At 41.0% G+C, this 21,223-nt stretch overlaps 1 protein-coding gene across 1 annotated transcript in view; it reads left to right on the forward strand.

Moving 5' to 3' along the window:
* LOC141139839 (probable cation-transporting ATPase 13A4) overlaps window positions 1–21,223 on the forward strand; it is a 156,966-nt gene that overhangs the window by 87,611 nt on the left and 48,132 nt on the right. Inside the window, exons 14-19 of the mRNA XM_073626363.1 lie at window positions 2,958–3,108; window positions 5,320–5,397; window positions 5,677–5,833; window positions 8,852–8,969; window positions 9,507–9,631; window positions 13,350–13,513. Of these exons, the coding sequence (XP_073482464.1) occupies window positions 2,958–3,108; window positions 5,320–5,397; window positions 5,677–5,833; window positions 8,852–8,969; window positions 9,507–9,631; window positions 13,350–13,513 (793 nt within the window). The remainder of the gene's footprint in view (window positions 1–2,957; window positions 3,109–5,319; window positions 5,398–5,676; window positions 5,834–8,851; window positions 8,970–9,506; window positions 9,632–13,349; window positions 13,514–21,223) is intronic.

Genomic DNA, 21,223 nt, shown 5'->3' on the forward strand with positions numbered 1-21,223 from the left:
TGTTTAAAAGCCCTCTAATATCTTCAGTGGTCTTAAGGCTGGTTCACACCACAAAAACACACGTCAGATCTGTTCTGGATGCGTTTCTGTACACACATTCAAAAACGCACCAGACCCCAGTACAGTGAAAAAAAAGAAGGAAAAAAGCATCTGGAATGCATTCGTAAATGTGCCAAAAATGCGTTAAAAACACGCATGCAGAAACACATCTGGAACGGTCCTGGAGTGCGTTTTTGTGGTGTGAACCAGCCCTAAGACCACTGAAGATATTAGAGGGCTGTCAGACATGCAGGTATTGTCCTACTGCTCTCTTAGGCATTTAGTAAGCCCAGTACTTCCCACGGGCTACCAATTGTGTTGGGGTCTATAAGAGAGGCAGTGTAAGCAAGCTGCAGACACCCCTCAGGGGAAATACAAATGTGACTGGACAAGTTTTTCCTGCCTGTCCTATCTAATGTTACATATTAAACCTAAGCTGGCAGTGTATGTGGGTGCACAGACACTGGACTGAATTTCCAGTACTTTCTGCCCTCTAACACCCTGGCATACCCTGATGCACTTGATGTCTCTTAAAAAAGAACTACAGTCTATTCACATCATTTGTAATAAAAACATCTTTGCCATTATGAAGCTTCCCTCCAACCACTTTGCATATTATTTTATATATACTGTGATTCTGTACTTGCCAAATATGCTGCAGAAATCTCCCTCCACTGAGTCTGGCTGCATCCATTTTAACTGTGGGCAGCTGAAGCTGCTGCCTGTTCACTTCCTGGATTTACACAGACGCACAGACCTCCATCTCTGCAGCCCTGCAGCTCTCATTGGCCCTCTTATGACTCATCCCCCCTCCCTTCCTGGCAAACTCTCATGAGAGTGAGGGAGAGAGCTGTGCATGATGTCATAAGCCTAGGCTAATGACCAGACAAGAAACAGGAAGTGGGCTGTATAAGGTATTTACTGGCAGAAAAAAAATGTTTTACTTTCCAAAGTTAAAACAAGGGCAGAAGATTTAATAGATGGAAAGGTGAAAACATGATTGAAGGTCCACCTTAAGCTGGCCATAAATGGAAAGAAAATAGTTTGGAAAAACTTTAGTGTTTGATAAAGATCTGTTGAATGACTTTGTTAACACCATCATTGTATCAAATTGTTTTCCACATATTATCTACCACCTAACGACATGAATGGTAATTTTTTTTTGTCGATCAATGCACATGTGCTGTATGTTTTTTCAAACTATTTACAAAATTCCAACATGACAGATCTTTCTTTTGGCATAAAACGTTGCATTCTGAGAGTTAAAATGCACCGAACTAACCTTTCTAAAGTTGAACGATTATCGAACGCTTTTTCGAGCGATTTTCTATCCATGTATGGCCAGCATTAGATAGGAATCTCTTCAGTGTGAAAATCCATTTTATCAAAGGTTTTGGCTGTAACTTGTTTTTCTGACTTTGCCTAACGACTGCAATTTTAAGATTGGAAACTTTAATAGTTTTAGGTTTAGAAAACAGTTGAATTTTCTTCCAACAATAACTGAATTTGATCCAATACATTTAATGTTTTTTACTGTCTTTTTTTTATGTTTGGGCTTTAGGGCCCATTCACACCTGTGCATTTTTAGCTAAAACGCAAGCTGCTCAGCACTCTAATGACCCGAAAAATAATCCCCCTAAAATGATATGATACTGTTCATATCTGTGCACTGCATTGTTTGGTCTGTACACCACGCTTTCAATAAACCTGCTTGCTACATCTTCAGTGCATTTTCCTAAAAACGCATCTTCAATAGTAGCACATCAAAAGTGCAGCATATGTTTTTATTAGTATTTTTTGAAATGTCCATTTTATGTCCATTTTTCCAAGGTGACTAAGGGATAAAAACGCAAGCAAATCACATATAAAACACACTATACGTTGCATTGACAATGCATTAACGGCGCAACAAAAACGTGTTTTTTTTTTTTTGTTTTTTTTTATAATTCTTTATTTAGAGCGTTTACACTACAGACTTTACAAATATAGACAGTAATCAAAAGTAGAATGACGTCTTACAAATGGATCCAAAAAAGTATATGATGTCATATACAATGTGACAAGGGTTTTACAGAGTCCCACACACTAAAGATGATAAAGAAAACAGCCATTAACTGGTGATGTAAGATAGCAGTAGGAGAAGCAGAATAAACAGTAGTGCAATTCAGCTCTCACAGGCTGGAAAAGGAACCAGTCAAAAGACAAGGTTGCCACTGATTATGCATATAGGTGGTTAAAACAAGAACTATGACACAAGCAATGTATCAGGTTTAAAGTATAACTAAAGGCAAAACTTTCACATTCCTATTGTCCTGTTTACCATTAGTGAAAGTAAAAGGAAATCCCAAATTGTGGGTTGTCCCCAGAAAAGTAATAGAGGGAAAATCTTCTGATGGGGACACTAGTTCTGGTGACCTTGGAATTCCCTTAATTTGCAGGGATTTCCTCTCACTTCCTGTTTGGCTATGGGACAGGAAGTGAAGGGGAAATCTCTGCAATGGGACACAGATGGTGAAAAAAAAATAAGGCAGGGGTTATAACCCTCCCTTTATTTTATCCAAGATGAAAAAAAAATGTTTTGCTCATGGTTCTACTTTAAGTCTGGTAGAAAAAATGAAGTGTTTCCTGTTAGAGAAAGGGACAGAAAAAAAGTTACTGAGAAAATCCCAGCGAGGGTAATGAAACATAGGTTACTCCCCAGGGGCGAGGGGAGGGATTAGGGAGGGGAAAAGAATAGTGGAGGGGTAAAAAGTGTTTAAAAAAAAACAAAAAAAGCATAGCATGTTTCCTAACACACAGGTGTAAACAGGCCCTTAAACCTAAGCCTACTTCTCTACATTTAGGAAAATGCTATACTTTGATGTGTTTTGTATTCATTTTTTATTTTATTAAAACATGTTTTGTTTATTTTTTATCAGCTTTCAGGAAATAATTTCAATTACAGAAAACACGTCTCTTGTCTGGTGTCCACTCCTTGGAGTTATGGCATCCTGCCATTCTCTCATTTTCTTGGATGGGACAGTACAGGGTGATCCACTGGACCTTAAAATGTTTGAGTTTACATGTTGGGTAAATACTTTTATTTTCAATTGTCAGTTGTCTCTATCGGAAGATATGAATATAGTTGGTATGAAAATGATCAACATCACAAACTCTAGTGGTGGTTTTCTAGTATAATTGTTCATTGGAACATCATGGTATGTTGGTTCCAAAAACACTTTTACAATAAGCTCTGTATATGAAAATCGTCATGTTATATTTTTTACTTATCAGGCACCTACATTTTGCTGTGCGAATGTCTCAAGAATTCGCACAGCCATCACGAACAATCATTATATTTTCTGTATTATGTTGATCATCGGCTCCATCTAGTGATTATAACATGGTATTTTTCCTGAAATACCTCAATTGGGAAAATACAGCATTATGATCATTAGATGGAGCTGACGATCCTAGGAAATCAACATATTATGCAAATTACAGTGATCATTTGTGATGGATGTGTGAAGGCTATTTTTTTTATAATTAGACCCCCTAATGTAAGGGCTGTAAATGATCAGGTATTTGAACTCTTTAGAAAGGAGGTTGCCTGCAGCCTCTTTACACCTCACTAAGGCAAGCATCTCACAGCATACAAGATAAGTGAACTTTTAAAATTAGTTATTTCAGCTCACTTCTTCACTTTCATCATTAGAAATGTGAATATACCTATAGAATCTAGATCTAGATGAAAGGTGATCTCACTTCTTTGGTCTGTCTAGGACCAGAAAGTGTTTTATGTACTACTGTATTCTTAATTCAGGTCTATTATACTCTATGGTGCCAACACTGATCCCGCCATGTGAAAAAAAAAATGTAGTCACCTAAGCAAACTTCTGCTGCATACACACGATCGGATTTTCCGACAACAAATTTTCGATGGGAGCTTGTTGTCGGAAATTCCGACCGTGAGTAGGCTCCATCGGACATAATTTGAGATCTGGTTCTCAAATTTTCTGACAACAAAATCCGTTGTCGGAACTTCTGATCGTGTGTACACAACTCCGACACACAAAATTCCATGCATGCTCGGAATCAAGCAGAAGAGCCGCACTGGCTATTGAACTTCATTTTTCTCAGCTTGTCGTATGTGTTGTACGTCACTGCGTTAAATTTTATACAACTCTGCCTTTAGCACAGAAGTTTTTGTAATTTTAGAGAACTCTGGCTGTGAAGGCCCCTTCTACAATCTTTATACAAAAGCCTAAAATGAATTCCAAGTATGGATACACAAGAAGTCACTCAATTGGCATGGGTATCATTCAGAGAACATTTTGTATTTTCACAATGAATCCAAAGTGTTCTCTGAGCAAGGTGGAGATTGTGGCATCACCACCATGCCTCTCCACCTTGCTCAATCAGAGAACACTTCTATTAATTTCATTACATTCATTGAGGAAATGCAAAGCATTCTCTAAATGAGCTCCTGCGTTCAGTAAGCAGCAAGGCAGAAATTCAGCACGGGACCTGGAAGCAAGTAGAGATCACTGGAGTAGTGGTGTCTACCTGAGTGATCTTTAGTTTCCAGGGGCATCGTTCATGTATGGTAAATGCATAGTTACATTGGTTTGGTCAAAGCTGAACCCATGTAACTGTAAAAATATCCATACCTGAAGTTTATCTTTAAAGTAAATCTAAACTGAAGAACAAAAATGTAATTTATAGTAACTTACTAGTCCTTAGATGCGGTGGCTGCATTTGTTTTCTTTCTTGTTTTTTAAGACCAAGAACATTTTATATAGAAAAATAAATCCATGTAACATCTTGTGCACTGAAATAAAATCCTCAAACAATGATATTACCTTTCCCAGCTATTTTCCTTGAACTGTAAGCTCTTCCCTCATATGTAGTAGAGATTGGGAGGAGGAAAGTCTTTGTAATTTAAATTAGGAGAGCAGCCTAGGGTGACAATGCTTCTCCTTCATACAGTGAGTGAACGAGGACAGGAAATTACCAGGTAAAATAAAAGGAAATATAGACTAAAAAAGAAAGCCAAAGCAGGAACCACATCTAAGGACTGATTAAGCAAAAATATATTTCATTATATCATTTAGATTTAGATAATTCCTTCTCCATTCTCCTTCATTTGTCCTATTCTAGTCATACACGTAGGCACAGATACACAAGGTGTACTGGCCACACTGGACCAGTTTGATCCAGTTCATTATCCTACATGTATGTTTTATGATGTGGGTGGGAACGTATTCAATATCAATACATAAGCATCTATTTTTTCCTCAGGAGATTGATGCCTCAAGTAATCAATATCAAGAGTCCATGGAAACTATGGTTGTGAAACCAGGTCCTGAGGCAAAAAAGGTAAAAAAAATATAGCAACCAGGCATTTATAAATATAATATCTTTCACAATCATTGGTGTTTATGCAACACTTTTTGCATTACTAATGTTGAAGTTAGATTCTAAAAGGTAAAAGAAGGCATCTGGGTGATATATGTGAATATGTTTGACCTGGAGCTAAACTGTAAATAATGTACATACCTACTTTAATTTTTTCAATACTATAAAAATATTAATATAAATAATTAAAAAATATATATCTTCTACATTTTACAAATGGCCTTTATGTTCTTGTTCCAGGTTGACATTGAAGGAATTGCTATTCTGCAGCAGTTTCCTTTCTCTTCAGGCCTGCAGCGCATGTCAGTGGTCACCCAAATCCTTAATGGTGATGAATATGCCATCTACATGAAAGGAGCACCAGAGATGGTGGCCTCATTCTGCAAGCCAGGCACAGGTAACTTAAAGTAGAACTATAGGAAAAATGTTTTTCCATTTAGGATAGAGTAAGGGAGGGTTTTAACCCTTGTCAGTTTTTTTTTTTTTTTTTTTGCCATCTGTGTCATATCGGAGAGACTTACCTTCACTTCCTGTCCCATAACCCAAACAGGAAGTGAGAGGAAATCCCTGCAAATTAAGGCAATCCATTGGGGCCCTCCATGTTACTAGAACTAGTGTCCCCATTCAAAATTTTCCCTCTATTATTGTTCTGGAAATAACCCAAAATTTGGGATTTTACTTTCACTTTTGATGGCATAAACCTGACAGGTGTTTTAATCTCTTAACTGTCTCCAAAATGGGGAAAAGAATGCCTTTAGTTATACTTTAATTTATTGTAGGCTGAAGCAGTGCTGGTACAAGGTTCTCTAGCACTCAAGGTGAAGATTCTTCCCTCCCATCCCACTGATGATACAGTACATGCTAAACTCTAGACTCTAAAGTGCTGATTTTAAGTTTGTGGTGGGCAGGCATGTGATATTCACCCTTTCAGCCTTCCCCTATGCAGAGATTTGCCAGGACGCGGGACAAAAATCTAAGAACATATTAAACTGACATGTAACAGACCACATATTTAAAAACATCATTTTTGTTTAAGCAAAATCTAAAAAACACTGAGTGTTTTATCACATATCATAAAACCTATCCAAGTATAAAATATACAGCGGAAAATCCTGTCAAAATGTCACTGACACAGAAGGTCAATGCGTTTTGCGGGTGTTCCCGCTTCATCAGGCGAGGTTACGTTGACCTAAAAGGTCATACACAGCTTTATTCAACTGAAAAGCAAACAAATGTAAAAAAATCAAATACAAATAATGACATATGATTTCACCACAAGGGGGTATAATAAATATAGATCAAAACGTATAGATTATCCCCATAAGGCAAAAGAGTTTTCTGTCCACCACATGGAGAATGAAAATGGAGAAAGAGGAAGGGAAGAAAAGTTTTCTTTGTTTCTATATATTAAATAATACATTCACTCACTTAGGTTAATGGGAGTAACAAACACAGCCACCAAGACATCAGTAAGGGAATATCAACAGATACAGCTCTGGAGACTAGTCCACACAAACCCCCTTGTGTGCGTCAATCCAAAGAAAAATAAATAGGGGTAATGGTAAGGAGCCGGGCTACTTAAACCACTATGGACCCCTATTGAAAAAATCTAAAGAAAAAGAAGAGAAAAAGAAGAAACAAATAATGAAAAAAAAAAATTAAATAACGACATCCTCAAAAGGGAAAATGTTCATTCAACTGCCAAAAAATAGTTGGCAGAAAGAAATTTTACACACAAAAAAGGCCTGGGTAAAAAATACAACCTAGTCCACCACCATTTTCCGAATCAGGTATACAAATGGTGTTTTCTTCCCTCCTTATAAATATCCTGAGCCTCTCAGGGACCACCTCTAATTACACCAAGCGGCAGGAAACCACCTGCCACAAAGACAGGCAGTGATGGTTCTCCCCATGCAGAGGGGGCATCCCTTCCCCAGAAGAACGGGCAATTCTTGAACCATTCACCCACATCCTTCCATCAGAGAGACACTGGAAGTAATGTAAATGTCGAGCAATCTGATGTTACAAGAGTTATTGGCCCTCATAAGTGATTATTCATATTCCTTATTAGATCTGATGGTAAGCAAGAGCTACTTTCTCTGTCCCATGGACAGGGTGGTGTAGAGCTACCCCACCCAATCAAAAGGTCTGAGGGTCAGGGGGTTGTAGTATACATATTTATATATATTGCACTGGCTTATCTCCACAAACTGGTTTCACAAATGTTACAGTCCTTTAGTTCATTTACATAGCTCATACACTAGGTATCCAAAAAAGAAAAATAAATCCGCGCGAAGTGGTAAATAACGTAATGAAGCAGCTGAACACTAGGGTCAAAATTCAAATCCCTTAATAAAATCAATATAACAGACAGTGCAGCGCTAAAACCAAAAAACAGATAAACCAAACTAAAAATAAAATCCACCACAGTGTAAAATCAATGAGTCCATGGGTATAATCCTGATATCATCTTCATATCCGAGCAGGACACTTGCTTAGCAAAGGGGTGATTCAGAGAAATCCCACCACCAAGGTATAAGATGGCCTCTCACCTGATGGCGTGGACCCTTTAACTACAGAGGGTCAAAGAGAGCCTTTTCATAAACCCAAAAGGTAAACAGCATGCAGAGGCATCCGTCTGGGGCTCGGCATAAGGTACTCCGATTTGGTAATATATGAAAAAGAACAACAGAAAAATAGTGCTCTCCGTATTGAATGACTCTTTATTATATAATAAGTGGTAACACTCACAAGAAAGCACTTGACAAGTGCACGTAAACAATCCGAAGCGAAGGAGATCTTCCGGACAATGATGCAGATGCGCAGTGGCCGCGGGTGACGTCACAACGTTGTCCTCCTTCTGCAGGATATCAGGATTATACCCATGGACTCATTGATTTTACACTGTGGTGGATTTTATTTTTAGTTTGGTTTATCTGTTTTTTGGTTTTAGCGCTGCACTGTCTGTTATATTCATACACTAGGTATGGCAATACCAACAAGCTCTCAACCAAATGTAATGTACATGCTCACAGCCTCCCTTGCCTAGAGTTTTTCTAGCTTGCAGGACCACAATCACAGCACCAGTAGATTGAGAGTGACCATCACATTACTGGGGCAAGTTAAGTGACCGTTAAACCATTTACACATACAGTACATGGAAACCACCACCACATGTTCTAATGGAAACAGTACAGTACCCATGGGAGACGATGGCACTATTCAAATTATCTACATAATAACTTTTCTCTTTCTAGCTATAGTATACTGAAAATGCATTGGTCAAATTTATCTTCTCAATAATCGTAGCACTTCTAGAAAGGTTAATTAATACATTATTCACAACAATTTTAGCATTACATAATGTTGGTTATCAATTAAACAGCTAATAGGATTTTTATTTTTTATTAAACAGTTCCCATCAACTTCACTGATGAGCTGGAGCTTTACACAAAGCAGGGATTTCGAGTTCTTGGAATGGCATACAAACTTCTTGAGAAAAATGAAAACCTGAGGGTCAAAGATTTAAAGCGGTAAGGGTCCAAAATGTACATATGCCTGGCAGCTTATGTGTTTGTTTCATAGAACTGGAACACCTCTACTGTATATTGTATCAAATGTATCTGTTCAACTTGAACTATCCTATCTCATTCTGCTAAAAAATTGGGGAAAAGTTAGAACTTTTGTCAGGTTTTTATTTATCTGTGTCCCAACTGGAAAACAGATCCTCCATACTTCCTGTCCAATGGCCACAGCAGGAAGTGTGAGAAAGTATCCCCATAAAGAGGAGAAATCCCACCTTTGACAGAAGTCACTAAAACAGATGTTGAGAGATTTATCCTAGTCTTCTGTTCCAGTGACAACTGTCATCATTTGACATCATGTGACCAGAGGCAGATAGACCACTAATATTCCTAGTAAGGGGGCAAGGACTGCCCCGTATCTCTGCCAGTACAGGTTTCCTTTTAAATGAATTGTAAATACTGTATATTGGCACTTTTGCAGGTGTTGTCTGAAGTTTATTGAACTTTTTTCAAGATTATATTAACCATTGTATGTTTTGCTGTAAGGGATGAAGTGGAATCTGACTTATCCTTCCTTGGACTTCTAGTGATGGAAAATCGCCTTAAACTGGAAACTAGGCCAGTATTACGGGAGCTGTCTAATTCTGCTGTCAGGACTGTTATGATAACGGGTACAATTTCATGAGCCATATTTTCTTTTTATATTATATTTTCATGGTACAATTACCAATTTGACATTGGTGCTCTTGCTGTGTGTATGTATAGTACACAGAATACAATATATAGTATATATATACTTATATATAAGTTCATTTTTTCCCTCATTAATGTACACACAGCACCCCATATTGACAGAAAAACACAGAATTGTTGACATTTTTGCAGATTTATTAAAAAAGAAAAACTGAAATATCACCTGGTCCTAAGTATTCAGATCCTTTGCTGTGACACTCATATATTTAACTCGGGTGCTGTCCATTTCTTCTGATCATCCTTGAGATGGTTCTACACCTTCATTTGAGTCCAGCTGTGTTTGAGTATATTGATTGGACTTGATTAGAAAAGCCACACACCTGTCTATATAAGATCTTACAACTCATAGTGCATGTCAGAGCAAATGAGAATCATGAGGTCAAAGGAACTGCCTGAAGAGCTCAGAAACAGAATTGTGGCAAGGCACAGATCTGGCCAAGGTTACAAAAAAAATTCTGCTGCACTTAAGGTTCCTAAGAGCATAGTGGCCTCCATAATCCTTAAATGTAAGATGTTTGGGACGACCAGAACCCTTCCTAGAGCTGGCTGTCCGACCAAATTGAGCTATCGGGGGAGAAGAGCCTTGGTGAGAGAGGTAAAGAAGAACCCTAAGATCACTGTGGCTGAGCTACAGAGATGCACTCGGGAGATGGAAGTAAGTTGTAGAAAGTCTACCATCACTGCAGCCCTCCACCAGTCGGGGCTTTATGGCAGAGTGGCCCGACGGAAGCCTCTCCTCAGTGCAAGACACATGAAAGCCCGCATGGAGTTTGCTAAAAAAAACACCTGAAGGACTCCAAGATGGTGAGAAATAAGATTCTTTGGTCTGATGAGACCAAGATAGAACTTTTTGGCCTTAATTTTAAGCGGTATGTGTGGAGAAAACCAGACACTGCTCATCACCTGTCCAATACAGTCCCAACAGTAAAGCATGGTGGTGGCAGCATCATGCTGTGGGGATGTTTTTCAGCTGCAGGGACAGGTTGCAATCGAGGGAAAGATGAATGCAGCCAAGTACAGGGATATCTTGGATGAAAACCTTCTCCAGAGTGCTCAGGACCTCAGACTGGGCCGAAGGTTTACCTTCCAACAAGACAATGACCCTAAGCACACAGCTAAAATAACAAAGGAGTGGCTTCACAACAACTCTGTGACTGTTCTTGAATGGCCCAGCCAGAGCCCTGAATTAAACCCAATTGAGCATCTCTGGAGAGACCTAAAAATGGCTGTCCACCAATGTTTACCATCCAACCTGACAGAACTGGAGAGGATCTGCAAGGAGGAATGGCAGAGGATCCCCAAATCCAGGTGTGAAAAAACTTGTTGCATCTTTCCCAAAAAGACTCATGGCTGTATTAGATCAAAAGGGTGCTTTTACTAAATACTGAGCAAAGGGTCTGAATACATAGAACCATGTGATATTTCAGTTTTTCTTTTTTAATAAATCTGCAAAAATGTCAACAATTCTGTGTTTTTCTGTCAATATGGGGTGCTGTGTGTACATTAATGAGAAAAAAAATGAACTTAAATGATTTTAGCAAATGGCTGCAATATGACAAAGAGTGAAAAATGTAAGGGGGTCTGAATACTTTCCGTCCCCTGTGTGTGTGTGTGTGTGTGTGTGTGTGTGTGTGTGTGTATATATGTATGTGTATATATATATATATATATATATATATATATATATATATATATATATATAGAAAAGAGGTCCCCAACACACTTTTAATGTGGTCTGTAGTTTTTTTTAAAAAGTGTCTTAATACAGCATTGTGGCTTCCACATATGTTTGCAAATGTATACAATTAAAACCTCTGCTTTAGCCTGAGTAGATGAAAGAAATTACAGTGGATTTGTCATCTTTTACCTATTGTTCTGGTGACAGCTGTAAAATTGACAAATGCAGCAATTTAGAATTTGGATGAAAGTTTTAGCACTGGAAAACACTTTTTGAAAGATAAAAAGTGCATTTTATATACAACTATACAGATCAGACCAAAATCGGGGACAAATAAGGAGGAAAGAGGGACATTGCTCCAAATCAGGGACAGTCCCTCGAAATCAGGGACAGTTGGGAGCTATGATACCATTACTTTGTCTCAGGGAAAAGAGAGCATAGACAGCAAAATTATTTGACATGAGTTTTAATCCTTTCCTACTAAAACGGCAGTTTTGGCTGATTTGTATAGACTGTCATCTGCAAATGTGCATTCCTCCTGTAGCATCATTTATAGTAGATGGGGAATCCCAATTATTTATATATTAAGGCACCAACTACATCACTTTGCTACACGGAAGGGATAGAAACAAGTGTGCAATGCAATACTTTTTTAAAATATCCTAGAAGAATTGTAATACACTACTAGGAGTGTATGTTGTACATACTGTATTTGGAACTGAAAGACCATTTAACCCCTTCCCACCACCACCTCCCTGCCCTTTAAGAACTTCTAGATGCCGAAAGGCGGAGGAGAGCATTCAGGTCATGTGACCACTGTGATTGCCTTTTCACAGTGGTCGCATGATTGGAAAGCTCCCAACTGCAATGTATACATAGGGAGCTTTCCAGTCCCAGCACAGTTTTGTGTTTACTCAGGACCACATATATACGCCCTCTTGGCGTTAAAGCCCACCCGCCGAGAGGCCGCATATATGCGAGCAGCTGGCGTGAAGAGGTTAAACCTAAAATACAGGCTGACTTTTACAATTAGGGCCCTAAAAGAACACATGGTTGATTTTAGCACTAGAATACACACCCCCTGCTTTAGTAACCTTCTTATTGTGAAATCTCATTTGATCTAATAAACTGAAACTATGACTTAAAGTGATACTAAACACAGACAATTGAATATACATGATCCCTTCTGTTTACATATATGGAATTCCTTCTATTTACATATTGTATATGGATGATGCTACTGTATTCATAGCCAATTTACAGCACAAGACTTTCTGTAGCACTTTCTCCAGGGAAACATTGTCAGGAGGAGATTCTATTGAGTTAACAAAGGTACACTGTAATGATATCTGGGGAGGTTCTGACAGTCACAGCCTGCTCCACAGTCCCCCCAGCCTGTGTCTATTGTGTTTATGAACTTAAATTTACAGGAAGGTGATGCCTCCATCAATCAAGATGTAGTATCCTGCCCCCATAGTGTAGAGCTGTTTAGTGGGCGTGGAGGAGGAGGGAGTGGGCTGTCATCTATTCCTGTGTATACGCCCACATATGTGACTCTAAAGTCACATGGGCTGCTCAGGGAGGAAATGCTCAGCATAGAAACACTCTAAAAAACTAAAAACCGAGCATGCTCACTAACTGGCAACGGTTCCAGCTGTAGCAGGAACACAGACAGGAGAAGGGGCAGAGAACAGCAAGAGCAGCCAGTTTTTCTGCAGAATACGGAAGACAAATCCCATAGTGGCTAAGTGAGTTTGATCAGCATGCAATAGAGCATTTATTGATAGTATTCACTTTGGATTTAATGTCACTTTAAGCATTTGTAATATTTTATACAGTTGTATAATTATGGAAATGGTCTTTTAGTACTGGCCAGGTTACCCGAACTTTCTAGAAGACATTACACTGTACCATTTAATTACACTCCTCTATATAACATTACAATGTCTGTCACCTAGGAGACAATCTTCAGACAGCTGTGACTGTTGCTAGAAACTCAGGGATGATAAGTACCACCAGTAATGTGATTCTGGTTGATGCCCAAGAGCCCACTGACAATAGCATGGCCTCCATCACGTGGACTCTACTATCTGGACTGAAGGCAAAGAATTTAGATGATGTGGTAAGTAGCATTGCTATAGTGCTACTTTGGCCTGGGTTGCTTGTTCAAGCCATGAAATAATTTAGCGTTGATAAATATTTTTAAAAACATCCTGTTTCAAGCTCACCATTTTTCTGTTTTTAAATCTCCTATAAATCACTTACGTTCATACATGCAGTGTCAATTGCTTGGGTGAAGGTGACATTTTTATAGTTAAAACTTCAGCACGATTAAATTAATGTATTGAATGAGGCAGTCAAATTATTACGAAATGATTTTGATATAATTTTACAGCATTTTGAATGTGTACTAATTATGCCCCTGCTGTGCACACCACCCTGTGGATATGTCATCTGATATGCACTGTCCAGTAGACGAGCATGTCCAGTAATAATAGTCATTCAAGTGTTTGAACCTACCCAATACAATAAAGGGGAGCTCTTGTAATACCGGTAAATTAACTGGAAGTCAGGAATAAAATGTATTCCAGCACTGGAGCACAAAGCAAGTACACTATATTACCAAAAGTATTGGGATACCTGCCTTTACATAAACTTTAATGGCATCCCATTCTAATGCCGCGTACACACAATTGGACATTCCGACAATAAAATCCTGGATTTATTTCCGACGGATGTTGGCTCAAACTTGTCTTGTGGTCACACAAATGTCGGACATTCAGAACGTCAAGAACGCGGTGACGTACAACACGTATGAGGAGCCGAGAAAAATGAGGATCAATAGCCAGTGCAGCCCCTCTGCTTGATTCCGAGCATGCGTGGAATTTTGTGCGTCGGAATTGTGTACACACGATCGGAATTTCCGACAACGGATTTTGTTGCCGGAAAATTTGAGAACCAGCTTTCAAATTTTTGTTGTCGGAAATTCTGACAAAAGATGTCCAGTGGAGCCTACACACAGTCGGCATTTCCCGACAACAAGCTCCCATCAAACATTTGTTGTCGGAATGTCCGATCGTGTGTACGCAGCATTAGTCTGTAGGGTTCAATATTGAGTTGCCCCCCCCCCCCATGGGAATGTTTGACCATTTTTCCAGAAGTGCATTTGTGAGGTCAGGCCCTAATGTGATGATAATGATGAGAAGGCCTGGCTTGCAGTCTCCGCTCTAATTCATCTCGAGGGTGTTTTTATCGGGTTGAGGTCAGGACTTGCTCATCCATGTCTTTATGGACCTTGCTTTGTGCACTGGTACGCAGTCATGTTGGAACAGGAAGGGGCCATCCCCAAACTGTTACCACAAAGTTGGAAGCATGAAATTGTCCGAAATGTCTTGGTATGCTGACGCCTGAAGAGTTCCCTTCACTGGAACTAAGGGGCCAAGCCCAACCCCTGAAAAACAACCCCACACAATAATTCCCCCTCCATCAAATGATTTGGACCAGTGCACAAAGCAAGGTCAAAAAGACATGGATGAGTGAGTTTAGGGTGGAGGAACTTGACTGGCCTGCACAGAGTCCTGACCTCAACCTGATAGAACACCTTTGGGATGAATTAGAGCAGAGCGGGCCTTCTTGTCCACATCAGTGCCTGACCTCAAATGTGCTTCTGGAAGAATGGTCAAACATTCCCATAGACACACTCCTAAACCTTGTGGACAGCCTTCCCAGAAAAGTTGAAGCTGTTATAGTTGGGCCAACTCAATGGTGAATCCTATGGACTAATGCCCCGTACACACGGTCGGATTTTCCGATGGACATTGTCCGATCGGAGCATGTTGTCGGAAATTCCGACCGTGTGTGGGCTCCATCGGACATTTTCCATCGGATTTTCCGACATACAAAGTTGGACAGCAGGAGATAAAATTTTCCGACAACAAAATCCGATCGCGTCAATTCCGACCGTGTGTGGCCTGTTCCGACGCACAAAGTGCCACGCATGCTCAGAAGAAATTCCGACACGGGACAGCTCGTTCTGGTAAACTTAGCGTTCGCAATGGATACAGCACTTTCGTCACGCTGCAATGTTCAAAATGGTTTAATACAGCGCACTCTCTTCTTCTTTATAATGTGACAAGAATTAAGTAGTTTTGCTGCTCATATTCACACACACTTCTCACAAACTTCTTTCGTTACTATTTATCGGGATTCCCTCAATATATTTTGATTTCTTACATCTGACAACATATTTTTTTTTTTGACTTTAATGTAGAATCTTTTTTTGTGTTTCTCTTTTTTTTAATTTTTTTTTTTTGGTGATTTTGATTTGTACTCCCGAAAATGTTTGTGTGTTTTTTGTGACAAGTTCCCACAACACCATTGATATGTTGTTCTATTTAATCTGTAGGAGATTGTTTGGTGTTGTTGTCCCTTGTTAATTTCACATTTTATGTTAGAAATGTACCTGAATCGTCACCAACAAACTGTCCTTTTTGGATGAAAACACACACAGGAGAGTAGAATTTACCTAAAAATATTTTATTAAGGGGTCACAACTATAAAAAAACAAAGAGGGAGGCAACGCTGGAGAAACTGCAGAAGTGGGCGAAGCCTTGGACCCCCAGGGCAGACATCAATTATTTAAAAGCAAAATTGGTGGCCTGAGGAGTCCATATCTAAGGGAGGGCAGTCTGGTCCAGAAGTCCCAGAGATCCGGAAAGTAGCAGATGACATCTGTGTCCCCAGGCTGTGGTCATACGAGAGACTGCATCTTCTGTCAGACCAGACTGAACCCAGGGTCATCACTCTTTGGTCTTCCTTCCACGCCTCCTTCCACGCTGTGGCTGTGGTGGTGGAGTTGTGGCAGCAGGAGGAGGAGGAGGAGGATCGTCGATCTCAATGACATCCGTCTTGTGTGTCAGTTCCCCACTCTCCCCCTTACGAAGGACTTTATAAATCAGGTCCTCAGAGATCTTGCGTTGGCCCTCCTGCATGCCCAGCAATTTGGTGGCAGCCATGCAGGCAAAGGCCTCTTCAGGACTGGGGAAGGCTCTGAGGGACGCAGAAGCCTCCTGGATCAGCCTGTACGCTGAATCCTGCACAGGACTGGGAGTGGCCTTCCTGGCTCGTTTATGTGGCAGGCGGAGGGGAGGAACCTGAGACTCAGTCAGGCTGCGACTTGTCCCAGGCTTCTCTTGGCTGACACTTAGCCCCGCCTCCTCCTGGCTGCCACTAATCCCCGCCTCCTCCTGGCTGACTCTAATAATCCCCGCCTCCTCCTGACTGCCACATTCCACAGCCTCCTCCTGGCTGAGGTCTTCCTGTGTATGAAAAAGGGACATAGTTTTAGTATTGTTTTCATCATTCACACACAATTTTCACCTCCTGACTGCTGCAAATTCAATGTTAACAAATATAACAGACTATCCTTCTGAGCCCAGCATTTTGCATTCTTGTCCCAATTTTGGGTGCCCACTACTGTCTATTGATATGTAAAACACTTTTTTTAATCAGCAATTAATGATCAATAATAACATCTAGTAAACATCATTTATTTATTGCCCAGAAATCTGTAGAAGAATGCTATACCTGACTCCAGCTGGGCTCCTCCACTTCTTCCTGGCTGGAAGGCCCAGGTTGGACATCGTAAGCCTCAGCTGGTATGGAAGGAAGAGTGGAGAGGGATTCCCTGACTTCAGTGTGGTCTGACAGAAATCGTAGTCTCTCATAGTACCACAGCCTGGGGACATAAACATCATCTGCTGCAGCTCCAGACCTCTGGGAATCTGTGACCTTCTTGCGCTCCCTAAGATAAGTGCTCCTCAGGCCACCAATTTTTGCTTTTAAATAGGGGATGGTTGCCGTGGGGACCACCAGCTTCACCAAATCCAGCAGTTTCTCCAGCGCTGCCTGCCTCTTTTGTTTATGGTTATAGTGGGGGTGTCTCACTTGCCACAGACAGGGCAGCTCCCTGTACTTGTCAATAAACAGGGGCAGGAAATTGTGGTCGTTGAACCCATCCATTTTCTCTGCAAGACACAACACAAGACAAACCCTAATGTCAGGCCAAACTCCCCTAATCTTGTTACAATATAGGCTTCCATTTCGAAGCAGTATAGGCCCAAGTTTAGATCCTACCTTCGTTAGCACGATCGGCGTCTCCAATGCTCCTTCCTCCGCTCACAGATCGTACGTAAGACGCGCGCGTTACAATTTATACACACTGCGCATGCGTATAACTCCGCCCGCCCCTGACGTTCTTTCTATTCTATTCCCCGCCCCTTTTCGTTCGGCGCAGTGGAGGAAGAGCACATGGCGGATAGACAGCAGGATCGTGCTAATTACAGCAACGAGGAGAAGGAGGAGGAGGAAAGGCCAGAGCCTGAAACGTCCCGATCCAGAAAGAGATTAAAGGACTCAAATATGTCCTTTGGGGAGATGTTGGAGATGGTGGACATCCTGAAGAAGGCCGACTATGATGGAAAGTATGGGCCTTACCCCAACCACAATGTCCGAAAGGCCAAGATCATGGCAAAAGTGGTCAGGAGTCTGCACCGGAAATTCAGGGTACGACGATCGAAAGATCAGCTCAGGAAGCGGTGGTCGGACCTGAAATTTCGAGAACATGAGCAGTACAGAAAGATCCGGAGAGTGCTGCAAAAAAGTAAGTAGTTGTGCTGTGTTCCTATTGTTCTTGTGTTTATTATGTTCGTGCTGCTCCATGTGCTTTTAGGAACTGTTGTACAGTTTAAAATGGCAACTTTCATGTTCATGGGCACATTATTCGTTCGGATCACACATTTTTATTTCGAACGATAAAATACCATTGTTTAGGCCATATGCATTTGGCCACCATTTTGAGGCCCTATACTTGTCTTCAAAGAATTTGGTTGTGTAGATGGCTTTGTTACTAGAATGAAATGCAAACTAGATTCTGTGTAAGGAGAGGACACTCAGCAGCTGTTTACACATCTGGACGCTGGAGCACTAGTGTGGGACACAAAAACGCCATTTTTATTAGGGGGCCACACAGGTGCTCCAGTGTATACTATAGTGGGGGGCTACATCTGTGAAGCTTGTACCAAACAGGTAAAGTATTGCAGCTTGACAAAGGACACTAAAAAAGCTACATCTTGGAACTCGGCTAAAATAGACAATTGTACCCCACTTCCAAGCAATGTTTCATCTTTATAGTTCTGCCATCAAATATCTGTGTGCTAAGTATACCATTTTTGTTTTACATAGGGGAGAAAAGACTCGGAGGACACCCCTCCGAGGAGACCAGAGCCCCCCCCCTCTGGAAGAAGGGGAAATCCCCCCAACACAAGATGAGCAGGAGGAAGAAGATGTGGTGGAACTAGTCACCACAACAGGTGAGTGTCTGCGACCACAGGCTCAGATAAGAGATGGATGGCGGCATATTTTTTAGACCTAATTTATTTTGGGGTTCCTCTCTTTTTAGGTGATCGTGAGGTTGTGGATGAAGATCCTTTCACATCCGAAAGTGCCCAGATCCTGATCTGGGAGATCATGGGGTGTAATTTACAATTGGAAAACATCAAGCAAAACATCAATGATGTTATTCCAAAATATAAAGACATCATTGATGTTTTGGGGCGAGTTTAAAGCCCCTCCAAATCACTTTCTTCTTTTGTGTGCTACAATGTGCGAAATGTTTTTGTGATTTTTCCCAAAGCCAAATTTGGAGGATGCACACAGTGTGTCAACATGTGCTATCTGCCATCACGGGAGATCAATGGACGCGTTTTTGGGGTGCAACCCCTTCCTCAATAATAAAGTAGCTGTGAAGAAGGGCTTTCTCCCCCAAAACATGTCCCTTGATCCCCCGTGATGGCAGCTAGCACACGTTGACATTGGGAAATTTGTGTGCATCTTCCAAATTTGGCTTTTCCTGGGGTGATTTCCCCCCATCTGAACGCTATATCAAACACAGTTCCTAAATACTCATGTCTGATATTGCCTTCAAGTTCTACCAAATGTGAACTTTGTAAGATCAAGATTTGTGTCTTTCTTGTTGGTTTTACACAGGCCTGTTTTCTATAAAATGCACATTTTGATTTTGGATAATGACACCACAAAAATTGTTATACAACAAACATGTTGGTTTGTCAGAAAAACCTTTGGTAAATGCACATGTGATTGTGCAGGTATTAAAAAGATTGCTCATCAAGAATGTGTGGATTATTGTCTCAACGCTACAACACTTTTGGGGTGATGTAATTGTTGTTTTATGAGAAAATGGGGGTTATTTCCTAAGGGCAAATCCTCTTTGCACTACAAGTGCAGTTTCAGTGCAGTTGCAAGTGCACTTGTAGTGAAAAGTGTCTTTGCATTTAGTAAATAACAGCCAACAGTGCTTTGTATAAGGTTACACAATCACGACATTTTCTGCACTCCACACATTTCTGTCAGGGTCAGCTAAAACAAACACAAGCAGTAAATGTCCACAAAGAAGAGCCTGGGGGGAGATGCCTGTCGAGAACTTGAGGTCCTGCAGACTTCTCCCTGTGGCCAAATACCGCAAGGTAGCGACGAGCCTCTGCTCCGGAGTGATGGCTTGCCTCATGCAGGTATCCTGCCTGCTAATATAGGGGGTCAGCGAAGCCAACAAACGGTGAAATACGGGGTCCATCATCCTGAGAAAGTTCCTGAAATCATCAGGATTATTCTCACGGATCTCACGGAGCAAAGGCATATGACAGAACTGGTCACGCTGAAGCAACCAATTCTTGGTCCATGAACTCCTCCCCACCCTGTTTATGGACTGGACTTGTGTCAAGGTCAGGACCCCAACACCAAGCCCCCGCACAGCACGAACTCTACGAGGAGTACGCATACGAAACATGGCTAGAAAACGGTCGGCTGCTCAGAACGAAGTAACAGAACGCACTGAAGAACAGCAAGGCCTGTGAAGAGCGACCTGAAAACCAGTAACGAACGAACAAGAATACAATGACTACTTAAAGTCACGCGGAACTTGCTTGCACGCACTGAAGAGCAGATACAAACCCACAAGCACAAACTGAACGGCAGAAAACGATCTGAAAGCCACGAGTCTGAAAAAGCGCGAATCGTCTCTCACCAAACTTTTACTAACACGAGATTAGCAAAAGGAGCCCAAAGGGTGCCGCGCTTGGTTCTGAACCGGCCTTTTCTAGTCTCGTTGTACGTGGTGTACGTGACCGCGTGGTTGTCGATCGGAAATTCCGACAACTTTATGCGACCGTGTGTAGGCAAAACAAGTTTGAGCCAACATCCGTCGGAAAAAATCCTAGGATTTTGTTGTCGGAATGTCCGAACAAAGTCCGACCGTGTGTACGGGGCATAAGACTGGGAAGCCATTAAAGTTCATGTAAAGGCAGGCGTCCCCATACTTTTGGTAATATAGTGCATGTCTTGGTGCCTTCCTGACTGACAGTTCTGTTTTCCAACTCGGTATTCCTAATGCCTAGAATCTTGAGGTGCTGTGATAAATACCTACCCATTTTCATGGGTCAAATGCTTGATCTGTGCCTCCTAACTCCCAAGCTGCTCTATTAGCCATTTAGGCTGCTTCATAAGTGAACGACCAGTAGTGTGACATAGGAAGTAGGGAGAGGGCTTGGCAGACATCGGAGGCACTCAGCTATAAAATTGTCCTGATGTGCAAGCACCTAGATGTGCCTCCTATGTGCTGCCAGCACTAGATTAGATGTTCTTTTCCTCGGTTTGCCTTTTTAATAATAATTAGTTTACCTTACAGCCACCCAAGTCTTCCCTCCTCACCCTGCATATTGATATTACAAACTCTGTATGTTAAAATCTTATTTTATGC

This window comes from Aquarana catesbeiana, linkage group LG04, assembly GCF_042186555.1.
Source record: "Aquarana catesbeiana isolate 2022-GZ linkage group LG04, ASM4218655v1, whole genome shotgun sequence".
NCBI classification, from domain to species: Eukaryota; Metazoa; Chordata; class Amphibia; order Anura; family Ranidae; genus Aquarana; species Aquarana catesbeiana.